The sequence below is a fragment of the Leptosomus discolor genome, chromosome Z (genome assembly GCF_034619465.1).
Source record: "Leptosomus discolor isolate bLepDis1 chromosome Z, bLepDis1.hap2, whole genome shotgun sequence".
Classification (NCBI taxonomy): Eukaryota; Metazoa; Chordata; class Aves; order Leptosomiformes; family Leptosomidae; genus Leptosomus; species Leptosomus discolor.
The window spans coordinates 35813308-35831381 of record NC_141419.1 but is presented as its reverse complement, the minus strand read 5'-3'; the positions used below and the strand labels follow the sequence as shown (position 1 = coordinate 35831381).

Here is an 18074-nt window from a genome sequence, read left to right as displayed (position 1 = left end):
ACTTTTACACTGCCTTGAATCACATATTGAGGAGCTTTTCCTTGTCATGTTTTGCATATTATCAACATACTGGACACTATATAACCTCAGAAAATCATCCTTCCTTTCTCACCTGTTCTAGAAAACAACAACAGGTGAGATAGAGAACAGCAGGGATTTTGCTAAAAAGATTCAGCCTAAAATAATCCCTGTTTCTTAGTTTTATGGTTTTGTTCTGATTTTTACAGTGAATTCAATAAATCTAAAATGTCCAAACATTATAGAGCTGAAATGACCTACGTTCTTTTGCTTATATATCAATCACATGAAAACATAGACGTTTTCAACAAACTCATCTGTTGAAAGTCAAGTCCATGAAAGGAATTTATGGATCAATTAAGCAATTGCATATTTATCTGTGCTTCAAGAACAATTTTTAACCTGCATGTTCTTTCTCAGCTGTTTCCGAGATATTTTTGTCTCCAGTGCCTGATACACTAACATCATGATGCTTTTGATGAAAAAGGCCCAAATTTCTGATATCTAAAAAAATCTGAAATAAGTCAAGCTTCAAACAGTTCTGAGTTTTACTCAGATTTCACAGAAGGCAAACCTGCAGCAGGCTTCCTCTCCTAGAATGAAGTCTGTACCTACATATTCCCAGCTGTGTAGTTATGAAAATGCATCTGGGGCTGCACAGAATATGAAGGAAAAATCTGCAACAAATGAGAATTCCAATGCATTTGATGATGGTGCAATGGTCAGAGAAGATGCCAGTGATGACAGTTGAACGTCCCTTTGCCTTCCCAGCCCCCTTCATATATTCTCAGGCATAGGATGACAAAGGGAAGTCCACGGGTCACATGAACAGATATTGTCGACATATTATTACCCTGTCCCAATTGCCTTCTCTACCTAAACAAATAACACAACTTTATCCATCAATTCCTTACCCAGAGGTAACTTTTTCCTCACAGGCCTACCAAAACTCAACTACATTCACCAACTCTATAAAGTAGAAAGATTAAATACAAGGACACAGGTACCAATGCCTGTGGTCTGTCTGTTTTCAAACAGCATACTGTATAGGTAGAGCAAACCTTCAGCACCAAACGTCATATAGTGAGAACAAATGCAGATTGATAATGAATAGCAACATTCCACATGGAGCCCTATGTGGCCTAGGAGATAATACTTCCAGAAATACACTAATCAAAAGAAGAGTAAGAATATCACAAGAAGGACCTACAGAACCTAAGGATTTGGTGTGGTAGTCTTTCTAAGAAATACCAACATGCTTCAGTGCATGGAACTGACTAAGTAGTGCAGAGTGATTCTTGGGCAAAATATACAGAGGTCTGTTTGAGGTAATTTTCCCCTTTTTTTGGAAGGAAATAAAAACCCAAAACACTGAGATCTCCAGTGTTTCTAGGAAAGAGGACAAGGCACCAGCCCTTAATAAAACCACAATACAGAATATATATTCTTATCTAGTTTTCACACAGGGCAGAGAAGATGAAGCACAATGTACATAACACTTAAGGTGTTAGCATTGCAGTACGAGAGTGGGAGATGAAAAGCAGTGTTGAGGCTTACTATACACAGCTGTTGTGGCAACTATAACATAAATGGACATTTAGCTTTAAGATAAATGTACACTTTGTTCTTCAAAGCCTTATGATACAGTCTGCCTATTCCAGAAGGGTGACCAACTGCATGCAGACGAATCCCTTCTGACCTACAGCACGTTTGGCTTCAAAGAAGAAATAATTTTGCCTGTTTTCTGGGTCTGTAAGCTTCAAAAAGGCTAAAGAAAGTGTGTTTGTTAATGGAGTATATAAAAGTCACAAAATAAACCAAACTACTCAAAACATTCTGATTGTTTGAAGGAGTCTACTTGGAATTAAATATGCATCACCTTTATGCCCTCTGGCTTAACATTCTGGTTTCAAATATGTCTTTGGTTACATATCCTCATTTTTATCTTATTTTTGGGTGTTTTGGAAAAAGAATTGTTAAAAACATCAAAAAGCGCTTTGCTCTCTTCTGCATAACTGTTCCTGAAGAAGAAGGAGGTAGCTAGATTTACGAAGAATAAAGAGTTTTCATAGTGAAAAGTATCCTCCCCCCTGATCAGCAAAGGCTGCTGTCTAAGTGACATCATATACCCTTGTTATCTTCATTCTTCATGATCGTGAAGTCCTTTTGCTTCATCACTACATTTTCCTCTGAGGTTTTGTCTAATTCTATAAATTGGCAGAAAACTAAGTAGTACAAGCTGACAAGTAAACAAGCCTCTTTTAAATCATAAGACCAAACATTAGATCTTTTTACATTTCAATCCATAATGGTAGCTGTTAACCCCATTTGAATACCGCTGCCTCAGTGGTTGGACTTCACCTATTTCCAAAACAAATTTTAAGCATGTAAAATCCTGTCAGATAGTTACAGAGAACAGAGAATTCTGGCAGTATTCTACCAAGATTTAAATCTTTTGGTAGATGAAGCTTTCAGTATAAGAAAGATGTCTGGTTTTAAAAGAAAAATGTCATTAGCACATAATGAATATGTTTTCAAGGTCATTTGTCAGATTTGTAAATATCACACAAAAGCTTATTCTGCCCTTCTAACTGTTACTGAGAGAACATTACTCCTTTCTAACACATGCCAAACACAAATTTTGTTACCGATACGTGTGTGCTGATACATGCAAGTCAAAGAAAACGATTGTGTGTTTCTCAAAATAGTTATGCATACACAAGAACATGTCGTAAGTGCATGCTATGCTACCCTATGCTATGCGTCATGTCCAGATTCTGATTCTGCCGACAGATAATTACACATGTTCTTCTAAAGAAAAACTTACAACATTCTTAATTAATTCACAACCTCTTTCATTCAAATTAAAAACTTTTATATAGGCTACGTGCAATAATTTTATGTATATAAATAATTTGTGTTTTTGTTTTTCTCCACTGCTCCAGCAAGATCATTTATATGAAGGAAAGTAGGCATTTGAGATGGAAATGCTTGGCAATCACACTGTAAGTTCTTTAAGGATTTGAGAATATTTCAGTTAGTAGTAACAGTTCTGTTAATAGCAACAACTATACTACATGAACTGATGGCCTTAACGCAAACAGGAGGAATGAACTGCATATTATAAGAATGCAAACACGAATGCAAAAGGGGAAAACTTTAGGTAGGATTTTTGAGATTCTGTAAGTACTGGTAAAGGGTCTTTTTATGTAACACGAAGTAATTCTAGCCCACACTTGTTTATAAGAAAGCATTGTTCCACCTAATCACAAAATGGGTGAAACCCTTTAGATGTCAACATATTGGAGTGACTTTGCCTGAAAGTGATTAACGGTCCTCAGATCAGACCTATTAGCTGAGTTGCTACACTGGCAATTATTCTAACCTAACCATCTGCGGAGTGGCAGGAATGAATATTTTATGACTTGTAACTTCCAATGCACATTTTGTAGACACATTTCTTCTGTGTTTCTGGCTGGAGGCAAGACTAATGTACCTATTGTGTTACTCAGCAATGTTCTGCAGAAGTGGTAACGATGTACATCCTGGCAAATGACCAGGCCTTTCTAGCACACTTCACAGAAATGCTTTGTTAGAGTCTAGGAATGTCATACTTGCAGAATTTGCAATAGATCATCTCTAGTAATGAGATACTTCATTTCTTTCCTGTCTCTGTTTATAGATTATATCATCTGTTTGGTGATACATTAAGTTTTCTTTCTGTCCTGGCCACCAGTATTTTCTCAGGATGGGGAAAAAAAGACTAACTGCACTTTACATCTCGCGGGATCCTAAGATATTAATTGATTTCTAATCCAATGCCAATACCAGTTTTCTGGTGAAAGTCATTCTACCTCTTTTATTTTAACCAGTTCATTTGAAACATTTCTTTGCACCATTGTAATTCACTGGAAAGCATGTATAAGTATGCCCTCCAGGCATCAGGGGGAGGAGGAAATGTATTGTGTATGGGATTCTAAAAAAGAAAATGAATTTTTAACATTTTAGAGGATACGTTGATCCCTATTTCTTCTGAATAAAATTAAGTGCTGAAACATAAGATTTTACAATTAATCAAGGAGTACTGTAGATGAGAGGAGCTTGAGGGATGCACAAAAATTTTAGAAAAAGAATAATTAAGTGCTAGGTCTACCGTATCAGACTATCTCTTGAGGATGAATGCCTAATGACTTTTAGTCATCCTTATAAACACAGTCAATTAGATCACATTTTTTTAAAACTGAAAGTTACTTCAGGGCTCCAAGACAATAAGGACTTGTGTGATTTTTGGGAAAATTAAGTCCAAACTTGAAAAACCTCACATAAACTGCAATTTTTCTATGTTCATTCTTGAAAAAGGATTCCAACAATGTAAATTACTTGACTGCTCAAAGTAAAACTTGTAGCTTTTGTTCTAATCAGATAACAAGATCCTGATGTCATGGATTTGAGATTACAGTGGATGCCCATCTGAATGTGATCCAGCAGCATACTCTCAGTGCACATAAGGCAAACCATGTACTTGTGCTACATGAGAGAAGTGGGTCAAGTGTGAGTTTTTATCCCAACCCCACTCTGTTCATCACCAGTGCGGCTACATTTGAAGTACTGGATTCAGGTTTGGGCTGTCCGCTTCAAGAAGGATGAGGAGAAACTGGCGAGCATCTAGAGAGAAGCTGCCAAGATACATAGTGCCTAGAGCATACGTCTGAAGAGGAGGGTTTGAGACAGCAGGGCTTGTTTAACCTTTTTAAAATAAGCCAGAGGAGTAATCTAATACCTGCCTACAACTATGTGCAGGGGTGTTACAAAGGTGTTAGAAGCATACTCTTCTTGCTAAAGCCAGGCAAAATGGCCACAAACAGTGGTTTGGGGGCTCCAGATCAGATGCTGGTAGTAGGGTGGGGAAAGTTTCCAAACATCGCTGGAGCCTATATAAATTGTTGACTATCCATTATTGGAGGTTTTCAGACTTCGCTAAACAAAGCTATGGGCAAGCTTATCTAGCATTGACAACACTCCACTTCAAGAGGAAACTCAGACTGTGGACCAACAGAGGTCTGCTCCTGCCCATATGAAAACTATCATTCTACAAATAGCATTCAAGGCAGTGAGACAGAGTTTAGTATTACAAGCACTTCCAGAAGCAGTGAATCAGCAATCAGTAAACTGGCAGCAGTGAATTACGTCAGCCTGACATGCTATAGATCTCTGTGTGCCAAGAAACAGTATAAGCATAGCATCATAGCTGCAAACAGATGCAGTCCACTTACTGTGTCTCTGAAAAATCACACCTTTTGAGCTGGGATATTTTTTTGCATTTAAAATCCCTGTACATTTGTCACGAAAACTTTCAGCTTATTAATGCAATATTTTTGGAATATGATGAACTAAAATTGTTTTAACTCCACATTTCAATGTAAAAGTTTTTACATGAGCTGTCAAATTGTCCATGCAAAGCTGCACAAATAAACCGTATGGCAGAGATGGTCACAAAGACATTTTTCCTTCTTTCCAGAGCACATCTTAAGGTGACCTCCCCGCCTTTAAATTCCTGTAAAAAGTCCAGGACTCAAATGTTTGTGTGAATTTAAAACCAGAAACATTTCTGATCAGATCACCTTCAATATTTCCTTTAGATCTTAAAACAGTTTTATAAAAGTTCATTTTACTTTAAACATTTCTTACTAGAAGAAGAAATGCACTTTGAAACTTCAGCATTCTCCTAGGAAAACTTGCGGCTCATGTCCTAGACAGGTGCACTCTAAGCTGGGTTAAAAACTGGCTGGACGGCTGAGTGCAGAGAGTTGTGGTGAATGGAGTTAAATCCAGCTGGTGGCCGGTCACAAGTGGAAATGGCCTCAAGTTGCGCCAGGGGAAGTTTAGATTGGACATTAGGAGAAATTTCTTTACTGAAAGAGTGAGCAAGCATTGGAACAGGCTGCCCAGGGAAGTGGTGGAGTAGCCATCCCTAGAGGTGTTCAAAAAACATGTAGGTGTGGCACTTCAGAACATAGATTAGTGGGCATGGCGGTATCAGGTCAACTGTTGGACTTGATGATCCTAGAGGTCTCTTCCAAGCTAATGAGTCTATGATTCTATGATTCAGGAGTTTGCAACAACTTGTGGCTGACCGCCAAAGATGATTGCTGGGCTGTATTAAAATAGTCTTCACTTGTGAAAATAAGAAAGACCTGCCCTGAAGCATCAAATTGACCTCTAGTTAAATGCACAAATGACTGTCCTGAAACTTCAAACTCAGACTAACCCACAAATGCAACTGTACCTTCTGCTTGCTTGGAAAGCATTTTTTAATTCCTGAAAATAAGAGCTATGGAAGCGGTAAAAGCTAGAAACGTAGAGTGGAAACAGAGTATTCAAGGAAATCTTTTCTCTAATGTTCACAGGGAGCATAAGGCAAACATCATCATCATTATTATTATTATTATTATTATTATTATTATTTAATAGTAACCTCATTCAGGAAATTAGATACTGCTGAAAGACTGAGAGTGATGCCATATTAGGACAAACCAGCTTGGCCTTTCAGAATTATCTGGCATATTTAATGACAAGATTTAATCTTTAATTATATAAAAGAGACTGCCGCTGTCCTAGTCTATCTGAAGGAAATACCATTTTCTGTGTCTTTAATACGTGAGCACAAGCTTGCATTTTCCATTTGTGAATAGTGCGCGATCCTTAACATCCAGGAGAGCTATCACTGCACTGGAGAAAGATACAGTTGAAGCAAAGAAGTAAAGAAGAATATATGACAAGCCTAGCACATAAAAGTCAGGCAGGCTTAAAAATAAGAATAAAATCTGCTTTCAGCACTATTGTCCAGGGACAGGCTGTGAAATAAGAAGTTACCAGCTGTTTATTAGTTCTGAAATCTGTTCTATTTTCTAGTCCTCTGCTCTTTTGTTTGGCGATTAACTAAAAATTGTATTTTTCCCTGACTCTCCATCAGACAAAAGTTTGATGCTGTCAGTTTTTTTCCCCACTCCACATGCTTACAACTGGAAAATGGTAATAAGTAAGGACACACATGCATGGCTGCACACACTCCCATTTGGATGACGACCCCTTTGCAACAGTGACCCTGCACACACAGGGCAGAGGACCTCATTGCTCTGCTAGGAATGAGGGCAAGGAAAGGCATCAGAAAGTGGCCATCTGCTTGGCTGACCCAACAGGGCAGGTGGTCCTTCTCTCATCCATATGGCCACCTTTCGATTAACTAGAGGCTAGGCAGGACTCAGTCACCTTCTTTTAAAACAAAGGAAAACAAAACATGGCAGGAGCATTCTGGATGTCGCTGGACCAAGACGTACAAATCTTACTGGCAAGCTTCCTTCTTAACAGTTCTCTCACACTTCTGTTTTGAAGAAGCGCTGTGAGACCCAAGTGTTTTTGTGTTTATAAGAGAGACAGATTTGGGAGGGAGAGGTTAAATGATAGAGAGACTCTGTCACAGAGTAAAGGGAAAAGAAAAGGAAGATACACACTCCTGGGGGGTGGGGGCTGGGGTGGATGCAGAGAGAAACCAGAGAAGAGAAATTCTTCATTTTTTGTAGGTGTTTGAAGAGGTCAGCCAAGCATTTGACTTGAACCACCAAAGTCTGGAGGTCCATCCATCAATCACTTTTCAACAGATAAACTTCTTGTCCAAAACTGTTTTAAGCTAAATCTGTCTAAAGAGATTTATTTTTTAACATAAAGATTTCCACAACACAATGTTGTGCTGTAAACTGCAAAAGCTCAAATTTTTCTTATAAATGTCCTCAAAATAATTATTATTTATGGCATAGTTTCCTACAGTTTGACTACATCACACATGCCATTTTCAAATCTGAATTTTCGTTGCTGGTGAACCTCAGATTAGATCATACTATGTCCATCTGCTAAGGAAACTCATGGGCATGCACAGATTGCTTAGGATGCACACACATTTGTTCACACCTACATACTGCTCTCTGAGAAAAAGCAATATATACTCTGATATTGCAAAAACAAAAAGCCTGTAGTGCGTGTAGTTCATGCAGTAGTGTTGAAAGGTGTAAGTAGTACAGCATTTTAATTTAAGCACAGACTATACTCATCACACAGAAAGCTTTATCAAGCACGATCAACACACTAGTTTATGTTCACCCCATTGGGCCCGTCTGTAATTCATTATCATCTGATGTCCAAGAGTCTAAATGAGTTTCCTAGTCTCATTCCAGTTTCAAGTGCCTACATCATAAAAACTGTCACTGTTCCTGGCCTCAAAATTGCATGTTTACAGACAGTTATCAGCGGAAAGGCTGTGGATATGATTACTTTTGAAAAATGAGCTCTATCTTCATTCCTAAATGGTACAGGTACAACATTGAGGTTTGTTTGTGAGACTAAAAATATTATTGCCTGACTAACATCCAAAGGAAGATTTCTTCCTCACCTACAGCCTAGATTCAATTTTTAGAGCTGATCCTTTCTTCTTTTGTTAGCACTAAATTTCTAAAAACTAAATAACTGTAAACAGAATAATAATAAAAAAAGTATTCAAAATATCTAGTAAGAAAATAACTTCCCATCTAAATTAAGCATCCATACACTACAGAAATAATACTGAGATCTTTTATTTTATGCAAGCAGAAGTGCTTACTTAGCTGACTATTTACTTTTCATTTTATGTGGGAAACTGGTACCCGATTATAAAAGAAAAAAAAAAAACCCACAACTTTGAGAGAAAAACTGGAGCTTCATCTGATCATGATGCAGAATGTATCATCATGATTGTAAAAGCTGAGGTGAAAGGACCATCTTACCTCATATTCTGCCTCCGGGTGTGGCTAATGACAGCTGCCTAGGAAAAACTAATAGATATAGTGCAAACATATAGAAAGGCTTTTATGGGATACTCCCTCTGCCTCTAAATTTCAGTGGCTCTGGGACTGTTTGATTTGTGCAGTTGTTTCTCCTGCAGCCATGCAGGATTTTATATACCTCTATACACTTCAGTTATCTCTTCCCATCTGCAAAGTCTTTGTCATAAAATGCTCTCCCTTACCTTCTGCCACCCTTTTCGCTACCTTTACTAATTCCACTGTATTCTTCATGAAATGAAGGGGACCAGAACTGTACACAGCCTTAAGGAGATGGGGCTACCAAAGACCTAAGTTGAGCCTGAAGAGCCTTGACAAATACTGTTTGAAAATGACCAGAAACAAAATCAGCTATTTGTGCTGTACCCTTACCCACAGTATGCTAAACCAAAATTTTATTATCTTTGTTCACCATTATTTTCTTTTATTAGTTCATGCTCACCATTTTAGATGGTAGAACTACTCCCCAAAATATACGGACCTTTTGCCTATTTAAACTCATAGTGTCTTTGATATAATTGCAACTATAAAACCATTCAAGCAAAATATTACTCACTTGTATTGATCTTCTGAAGTGAAATGTGTTTTTCCAGCTGTCTACGAAGTTTCACCTCTGCTCCATATTTACCAGTAGTGCCATTGTCAGCCAAAATAAAATGAGAATGCATACTGTTGAGCACTGTCAACTTACTCATGGGATTGGACATCGTCTGGTATGGTCGGACCACCTGCATTTTAGAAACAGAGGAAAATAAAAAGTACTAAACAGAAAAGATCTTCTGAACTAAATCAATTATAAGATATCAGGTGATACAAAACAAAAAATCAAAATTGTCTGAAGTATTGCATTCGAACACTGCTGCCTTCTATGTGTAAAGTAAAAAATAACCTTAGACCTTAAACCAGTGTGGCCACCTCTTGTAACCACTGAACTTTCAGATGCAGACAATGCTTAAAGGGTTTTCCATGGTAATCTGTTTCAACAGCATCAATGGCCACTGTTTCAAGGTTAAGTCCAGCTAATGGTCAGCCCTCCAAAGGTCTATGTGACTGCACACACATACTATACACTCTGTCTGCTGCTGTCCTTCAATTGCATTGCCATAAACCCTCACCTCATCTGATCAAAATCTTCTTTTCTTCCTTCACAGACCCCACCCAGTATCATGCCCCCTGTTCTAACTCATTCAGAGCCACCAGCACAGGAGGTCCTCTGCAGACACACCAGTGCAGGTGAGTTCCACTCTTGGAGAGGTGTATGCATGATATTGCACCACATTTTCAATTTCCTTGGGAAAAAATATTGGCCTATTCTTAGCATAGTACAAAGGCAGCTGCTTGCATTCACAACAGATTTACGAAGTTTCCATTCAATGGGGAGTTTGTTACTCTTCCTTTGCTTTGTTTTCATCAGGAGAAACTCTTCAGCAGACAGAGTAAATTGTTGCAGATTTATCCCACCAACAGCCTCCAGTTGGACCAAATTATTATTACACTGGGACACGTTCAGCTGTTTGCTATTTTGGTAGGGCTCCAGTGACAGTAAGACTGCACTGATGTGGCAAAAAAACTGGTGTTGTATTGAGGGATCCTGGCTGATTTTTCAAAGACATTTACTAGGAATATTGTTCCCTGCATTGTTTACATATGTCTTGTCTTTTTGGAAAGGCAAAACTCTGGAAATTTGTAAAATGAAGTCCTAGCTGAAGAAATGCTGAAGTAAATTGTTACAAAACTCAGCTGGACTATACTTCATCTGCAAGGAATTTTCTTCACAGCCCTGGCATTGTTAATTTCGCAGATCTAACAAAATCTTGTTGTTTTTAATGCACAAAAGTGTACACTCATGTTTTGACAAAAAAGCTTGCAGACAGAAATATCATTAACTTATTAATTTCTTTTCCTAAGCTTCTCTCCTTTGTTATTCTAGAGACATAATTCTTTAGAAACAATATGTGTTAGTAACTCTGGCCAGAGATACCTCTCTCTGTTATTTTCACTTGTGAATGCTTGCAGTGCTTTGGTCACCTCTTGGCTGGCAAGGGGAAGGCTACAGACTTCTTTAGCTGTTACAAACTGTCACACAGGGGATACTCTGTAAGCTGTTCACCCTGCAAAAGGGAGGAAATAGGTCTGAGAAGACCAAGAGGGCAGCTGGCCAACAGCAAGACAGTGCACTCCACTGTGAGAACAGGTGATAGCTTTGGCTCAAATTTCTTCTATACTGTTTCTTTTGGTACCCCATTCATAAAACATTCATTCTACAGGAGCATATAGCTTAAATATGAAAACGCTGTTGGAACATGTTTATGAACTAGCTTCTACAGACAAAGAAACCATGTGTTCCATGCCACTGTCAGAAAGTAAAAGAAGGTTCTTCCTCACACACTTAAGAATCAAATTAAATCAAACTAAGATCTTGAAAATAAGAATATAATTATTTTCAACTGAACTGTTCACAGCATGCACAGTTCGACAGCTGAAATACTTCTTTCTTAATAATAAATTTCGCAAACCACAGTGTCAGACTCTTCCTGATAAAGGAGAAGCAAAATCTTCAGGAAGGCAAGAAAATCCTACGCTTTGAGGCTATTTCCTTGAGGTGAATTCCTTTTCCTCAACACTCAGCAGATTTTCAATTTCTCACTCTTGCAGTTCACATTCCTTTGTTCTTTTCAAACTCTTACATTTTACAGGTAAGTTAAAAGCCTGGGAAAACCTTGACTTTAATGTTTCTCATCCTCTTTCTGCATTGAGAAGAGGGAATAAAGTCCCCTGGCATCTTCCGCTGCGGAGCTGAAAGAAAGCATTTATGCTCGAGACAACCCCGCTAAATATAAATTAATGAATGTGACAGCAGCCATGCTGTGAAGCAGTACTCATGTTGCACAGGCTGAGGGCATTCTGTCAACAGGTGAGGAGCTGTTGCAACCCCAGCAGTTGCCTTTGCACCTTGAGGTGGCAGCAAGCTTGAATTAAAACCACTGTTATACTCTGTTTACATTCCCCCTGGGCACATGACACTCAACATAGTGACAGCACTTGAGACATTGCTCGGGGTAGCTCACCATGGACAATGAGCATGCATGTGTCATGCGATCCAATGCATGAATCTCAGGAGTCTGGGTTAAGGCAAAGAATTCACAACAAACTTAGTGTGTTCAGAGTAGCGGTGGAAAAAGAAAGAGATCCATCGTTTGCTTCTCAAAAAGTAGTAGCTGTTGTTCAAATTAAGCTTTCTCTGCAGCCTTGCTGTTCTGGGGTACACCAGGGAACAGAGTCATTCCTGGTTTAATTTAGAGGATCCTGAAAGCACCATGGTCCAAATTCTCTGTATATGCTACAAATATGCCAGTCCCCAGCTTTGCTCCAGGCGTGCTTCCCACCTTGTAGTTTGAAACGAGAGAGCTGAATTTCTTGTCCTTACACTTTCCTTAATTATTTCCTGACCTGGCCTGCAAGAGGCCTCTGACACTTTGACACTGGGTAAACATTATAATGAAACAAACTTGAGAACTAACTATTTATGTTTATTTGTAATCTTTTTTTTCCCAGCAATTCAATTTATTCTCAAAGAATAATGTCTTTCTGGAAGGATAAATGTAAAGTACCAAAACAAAGTCAAAACTGGTAACAACAAATCCAATGACAATAAAACAATATACTAATTAGCTGCCTGAGATCTGTAACTTTTATCATTATTCTGAAACCTGCAGAAAATAATTAAAGCAAAACAATCTTTCTGACACTGTAAAAACAAAGAAATATGAGAGACAGAAGGAAGCAGTCTCATGCTATAAGGTGATGTTGTTATTCAGATTACTGTGAAAAAAGTGAAAAGGAAAGGTGTAGTCCATCTTAACAGTCTGATGTATGTATTGTCTGGTACACACATACACAGCAGGTAATATAAGCACTGGTCTTTCTGATAAGACTCACTGGAATGTGTTTTAAAGTTTGCGGTTTGACTTGGTGAGTTCCGGCTACATACCTATCAAGCTTGACAGCTATATGATTTTTTTTTCATATACATGAATGGTAAGGAGACACTAATTTTATAGTTATGCTAATTCTTGAATGTACACTTTTTCTGGCTTGGATAACCTCGGTAATCTCAGGGAGGTAGGTGGTATTCTGAAAATGAAGGGGACTTGGTAGTGGCAGAGTGAAGTCCTTTATAATGAAGCATTTACTGATGGGATCAGGGAAAAGGGAGTGGGCAGGACTTGGAATGTTGATGAAAATAAGCCTTTCTCAGTTAGTTCAGCTGCAATGTATAGTAAACAATTCCAGTTCTTTGAGCTTTCCTCATTGGTTATGTTTTCTGCACCTCCTGTTTGTTCTTACCTCCTTGACTTGTCTTATAACTAGACATTGGCTTACCTGTGCGCAGTGCCATAAAAATGAATGATTTCCAAGGTTGTATAACAGTTCTGTTACTAAATAATACTCATCTTTCTGAAACAGCATTGAGTTATGATGTAACTGAGTTGTTAACTATTAATAATTACCTGGCGACCCACTACTACATGGAAGGTCCCCACCTTTCCAAAAGAAGTTGTATAGTCTGTTACTGTCCAGGGATTTGAGAAGTTCATGCTAGCATCTGCTCCATGACAGGCTGACTTCTAACTTCGCCATTGTGACCCTGCCCTCCAAAGTGCATAAAACCTTCCAGCTTTTAAATTTCCTCCCTATTCCACCATCCAAATCAATACTGAAAAAAGATGAAGATATAACTGAGCAAGTAGAGCAAGACTGCAGAGTTCTGCTGTACCGTTTGAGCATTCCAGAGAAAACTTTGCTGATGACTTGTTCTTACCTCCAGTTATAGTTCTAAAATTCAGCAACTGCACTAATATAAAAATTGGTCACTCTGAAACTGCAGTCTTTAATAAATCAGAAGCATTACTAGACTGAGAAAGCCAGGTTTTATTTTTTAATAAAAGAAATAGCTAAGGAAGTTTGTATTCAACTTACGTTTAGTCCAATATAAACTTAGCTCTTATATAAAAAGAGTCAATATTTGCTCCTTATTTTTGTTATTTCATCTGTATAGGAGAGTAGGTTTCAAGTAGCAGTATACTTATTGCTTGAGTTTTATTAAATTTATTTTTTCTGAATATTTTGAGCACTACAAAAGAACAGGCATCTGTTATTAGTGAAGTCCATAAAGAATACGTACAACTGGCAATGATTGTGCTTCCAACATTTGAGTTGTAGGAGGTAAAAACCAGGACTTATTCTGGAACACAGAGTGCATGAAAGGAGTTTATTTATATATTTATAAAATAGATATATAATATATAAAATATATGCAATATAAGTAATACCTATTGTATCATAACAAATACATTACATTGTAGTATATATAATACGTTATATATCATTTATATTTGTATAATAAACATATATTTGTTATATAGATATAAATTTGCTGTGAGAATGTAGTATCCTTTCTGATAACACTTTTAGCTTTTCTGTAGCACCTTTATTTGTTTATGTACAGGGCTACAAAGTAGGCTTATATTTCAGGTTGTGCATTCTGCTTCATTAAATGATAAAAGCTGACAGCTATTGCTTTCTTTTCACTGGCTAAAGCCTTTGTTAAAAATAATAAATATTTTACTTTTTGCAAAGTTTCTGTTGAGCTTCAGTTTTGCCATACTCTAGTTTTTGAGCGTAACCGAAAGATCAATGAAGTCATATATGGAGAGAAACACACCGCACTCCATGGCTATAACAGTTCTCTAAGGGAGACAAATAAAAGAAATTTGGAGAGAATTCAGGAATTTCTCCTTATGTCAACATGCTGGATCCACATATGGAGGCATTTTTATAGCAGGCATGGAAGAATGGATGTCATAGGTTTTGCATTGACTAAGCACAGCAGTACAGAAGCTCAATTTTAGTTTCAATTATTTCAGTAAGAAAATGTATTTTATTTTTTTTCCTCAAAATTGTACTTACTAAAAAAATGCATTCTATTTGAGTTGCTAGGTTATATACTACAGCATCTTGACTGATCAATGACATATCACAGTATGCTGGAAATGTCCTTTTCACTGTGTTGCACAATAAAAGCATATTTTCATTTAAGTCTCAAATACTAGCTTCTTTGGACCAGAACTGAAACTTATCTGAATGATTTCACTAAGCAAAAGGAAAGTACTAAAATCAGTGTTCTCTTTGTGATCCAGGTACTGTTCCTACTGAGGTGACTAGAAATTAACCCAAATGAGGACTTAACAGACTCTGAAAGGAAAGACGTGCATGCCATGAAGACTCACAAAGTGCACTCTTTTAAAAGCAAGAATGGCTCTGTATTTAGGAGAAATTTGTTTATAATCCAAGTTTTCTAGGAGAATGAGCAAGCCACCTTACTTTCTCAGTTATTCTATCAGAAAATTGGAATTAAAGCAACTAACCTCCTTTCCCTTGCGTGCTTTGTTTTTATATTAGAATCTAAGCGTGTTAAGAGGGGCACTATTTTCTGCTATATTGCTTTTACAGCACCTGAGTAAGACAAGTCTATTTAGGGATCTTTAAGCATCACAATATAACAAATAGCGAACAACAGTAATATTTTGCTTAACTTGGCCAGTTCTCTTCATGGTTCTGAGGAAAGCCTTTGGGATTCTGAAGAGCTGACTGATCTGGATGGACTGGTAAATGTAATATAACTCCCCAGCTATCACTTCAAGATCCACACAGGCCAGGGACGAGCTGGAGCATTAGCAGAGGCACAGCTCTGCTGAGCATGCCCGACTTGCCATGAGGCACAGGGAGGCAGCATGCATGGGGCATGTGCAATGGCAACAACTTCCACCCCTCCCTCCCTCCCCCTCCCCAAAGCCCATGACTAAGACAATTTTCTGCATCTATCTGGTGCTGGGAGGGCATGTTTTGACAACTCTTCAGTTCTGATCATAATTTAACCAGACATAGTGCATATAGGCATAAAGCCGCATTGATGACAGAGTTCGACAGGCCTTTTACTATTGGTTGCCTTTTTTCCCCACTGCATAATCCTTTGTGGCCTTTGTTTCTGGCTTAATGATGATTCATTTTACATGCTTATGGTACTATTTATATTTTCCCTTCTTGGGTCATTTCACAGCATTCACCTCTAATGAACCAGTCAATATAGTACACTGATTTTCAAAAAAGCTTTCAAAAAGCTTCCTCACCAAATGCTTCTAAAGAAACTGCACACATTGGATAAGAGAGAAAGTCCTTTGAGGGATTAGTAACTGGGGAAAGGAAGGCAAAACAGTACGAAAGAAAAGTTAATTTTTGCAAAGACTGAGTGTTACTAAGATTCAGCGACACAAGTGGCCTGTCTCAAGCTGCATCATGTTCTGTTCCACATAGCTGTAATGGATTTGCAGCTAATAAGAGTGTGAAAAGCCTACAGATATTTCAGTGGACTATGAAGAGTTAAACAAAGTCTCCAGAAAACAGCCTGACTAGGCAATAAAATGGAAGATGAAATGCAATTTTGGTAAGCATAAAGCAATATCTTACATATGCATTAGAGATAGATAAAGCCAGAAGTGCTTCAGCATTATATCATGATCAACCATTTCATGAAAGTATTAGGGACCAGGAGGTTCAGAAGAAAAGTTTCAATTTTGTCTATCACAGACACATTTTGGAACTATTTTTGCCCTTAGTGATGGCCCTGTAATTGTAATCCCACTGATATAATCGTGGTTTCATTAACAGAAGACTGTACTCAATTTGTTTTCTTTACTGTTTTTTAAATTTTTGTCACTTTCTGTCTGATGATCAGGCTAAGTATTAATCTGTTTTGATTTAGCAGAAAGCTTATTTTTTAAAAAAAAAAAGTCAGCATACAACTTCTTGGTTTCCTGTTAAATTGGAAGGATATTTAGAAGAAAATGTCTCTTAAAGAAATCAGAAATCAAGGGGCTCTTCCAGTTGGCTGAAACAGCTGGGAAACCAACTTTTTTCTTCAGCTCTTTCTGTAAAATAAAGCTCCTGAGCCCCTTTAACACTAGCTGAGAACAGAGGCAGGTAGCTTTCCAACAGATGGAAACAACTAATGGAGGAATAACTATGTCCCCAAATTCATGACTAATTTGATGCCCTTTCTTGCCTTCTTTCTTCTTGCAATGCTTCCAAAACCCCTTGCACAGTCAGTAAAGACTGCTTATTTGAAATTTTTGCGTACATTACACCTTTTTAACAAGATGTACCTTATCTCTGTGATTAGCTACTTCTGCTAGTCAGTTTTCACACTGCATCTCAGAAGAGTTCATTAGTGACTCAGAATTACTGCTGCAGAGTCCCATCCTGCTTGTTTGTATATATTGGTAACCCCATTATACAAGCACTGGTGGTATTAGAATACAAAATCCCACGTTAATACAATTCCCCCTAATGGCTACACTTTAATAGTGAATTGCAATGAATTCCAATTAGATCAATTTATTCATACTCATTGGAATTCCTTCTGACCTAACCAATAACTGAATCTACTTCCCATCCCCAACTTGCTAATGGATGAACATACAGACAGGAATTGTCCAGAGTAACACAGACAAGAAAAATGTTCATTATGCAGAATGAAGACTGTATCACTTCTCCACTCAAAGTTAGCCACTGGATCTCAGACAGATTGCTTTGGAATGAACCAGAGGTGAAGAAAAAAACATAGGGCTCAGAAAAGCTTCAGGTAACACATAACCAGCATAAGTAAACTATTCGTGTATTTAAAATCAGGGGGTTAATCTTTCTGATTGACAGCGTTGCCTTAAAAGAGAAGGATGATGTGAAAAAGTACAAGAAACAACGACCTCACCCTTCAGAAGCTGAGTGAAGTAATGATTCTTTGAGGTCTGATCTCTTGTCCAATACATTTATAAGACTCTTCACAATTGCAGTAATAAAAATGTATAAAATGGAATATATTATAAGGGGACAGTCTGCAATTCTGAATTTAACCAATGCGTCATAGTATTTTTTCAAAATAAATCGGGCTTCAAGCTTTGCAATCAGTGTTTTCTTAGGCACTTTTCAGGGTTCATAGCATTCTAAGGACAAAACTTTAATATATTTATAAGAATAGCATTTAATGAAATTTCTTTAAAATTTATTTTTAAAGAATGTACAGCGCAGGAGTTTTTATTGTTGCCATGTCAAAACTGCTATCAATCATAA

At 37.7% G+C, this 18074-nt stretch overlaps 1 protein-coding gene across 8 annotated transcripts in view; it reads right to left on the bottom strand.

Moving 5' to 3' along the window:
- The window catches only part of TRPM3 (transient receptor potential cation channel subfamily M member 3), a 289638-nt gene that overhangs the window by 106914 nt on the left and 164650 nt on the right, over positions 1 to 18074 (bottom strand). For 5 of the 8 annotated variants that reach the window (XM_086479119.1, XM_086479120.1, XM_086479115.1 and 2 more), the window contains exon 6: positions 9445 to 9616. In XM_086479119.1, the coding sequence (XP_086335245.1) occupies positions 9445 to 9616 (172 nt within the window). Of the gene's footprint in view, positions 1 to 6804; positions 6823 to 9444; positions 9617 to 18074 lie in introns of all 8 variants that reach the window. The other 3 variants (XM_086479116.1, XM_086479117.1, XM_086479118.1) reach the window with 1 other exon arrangement.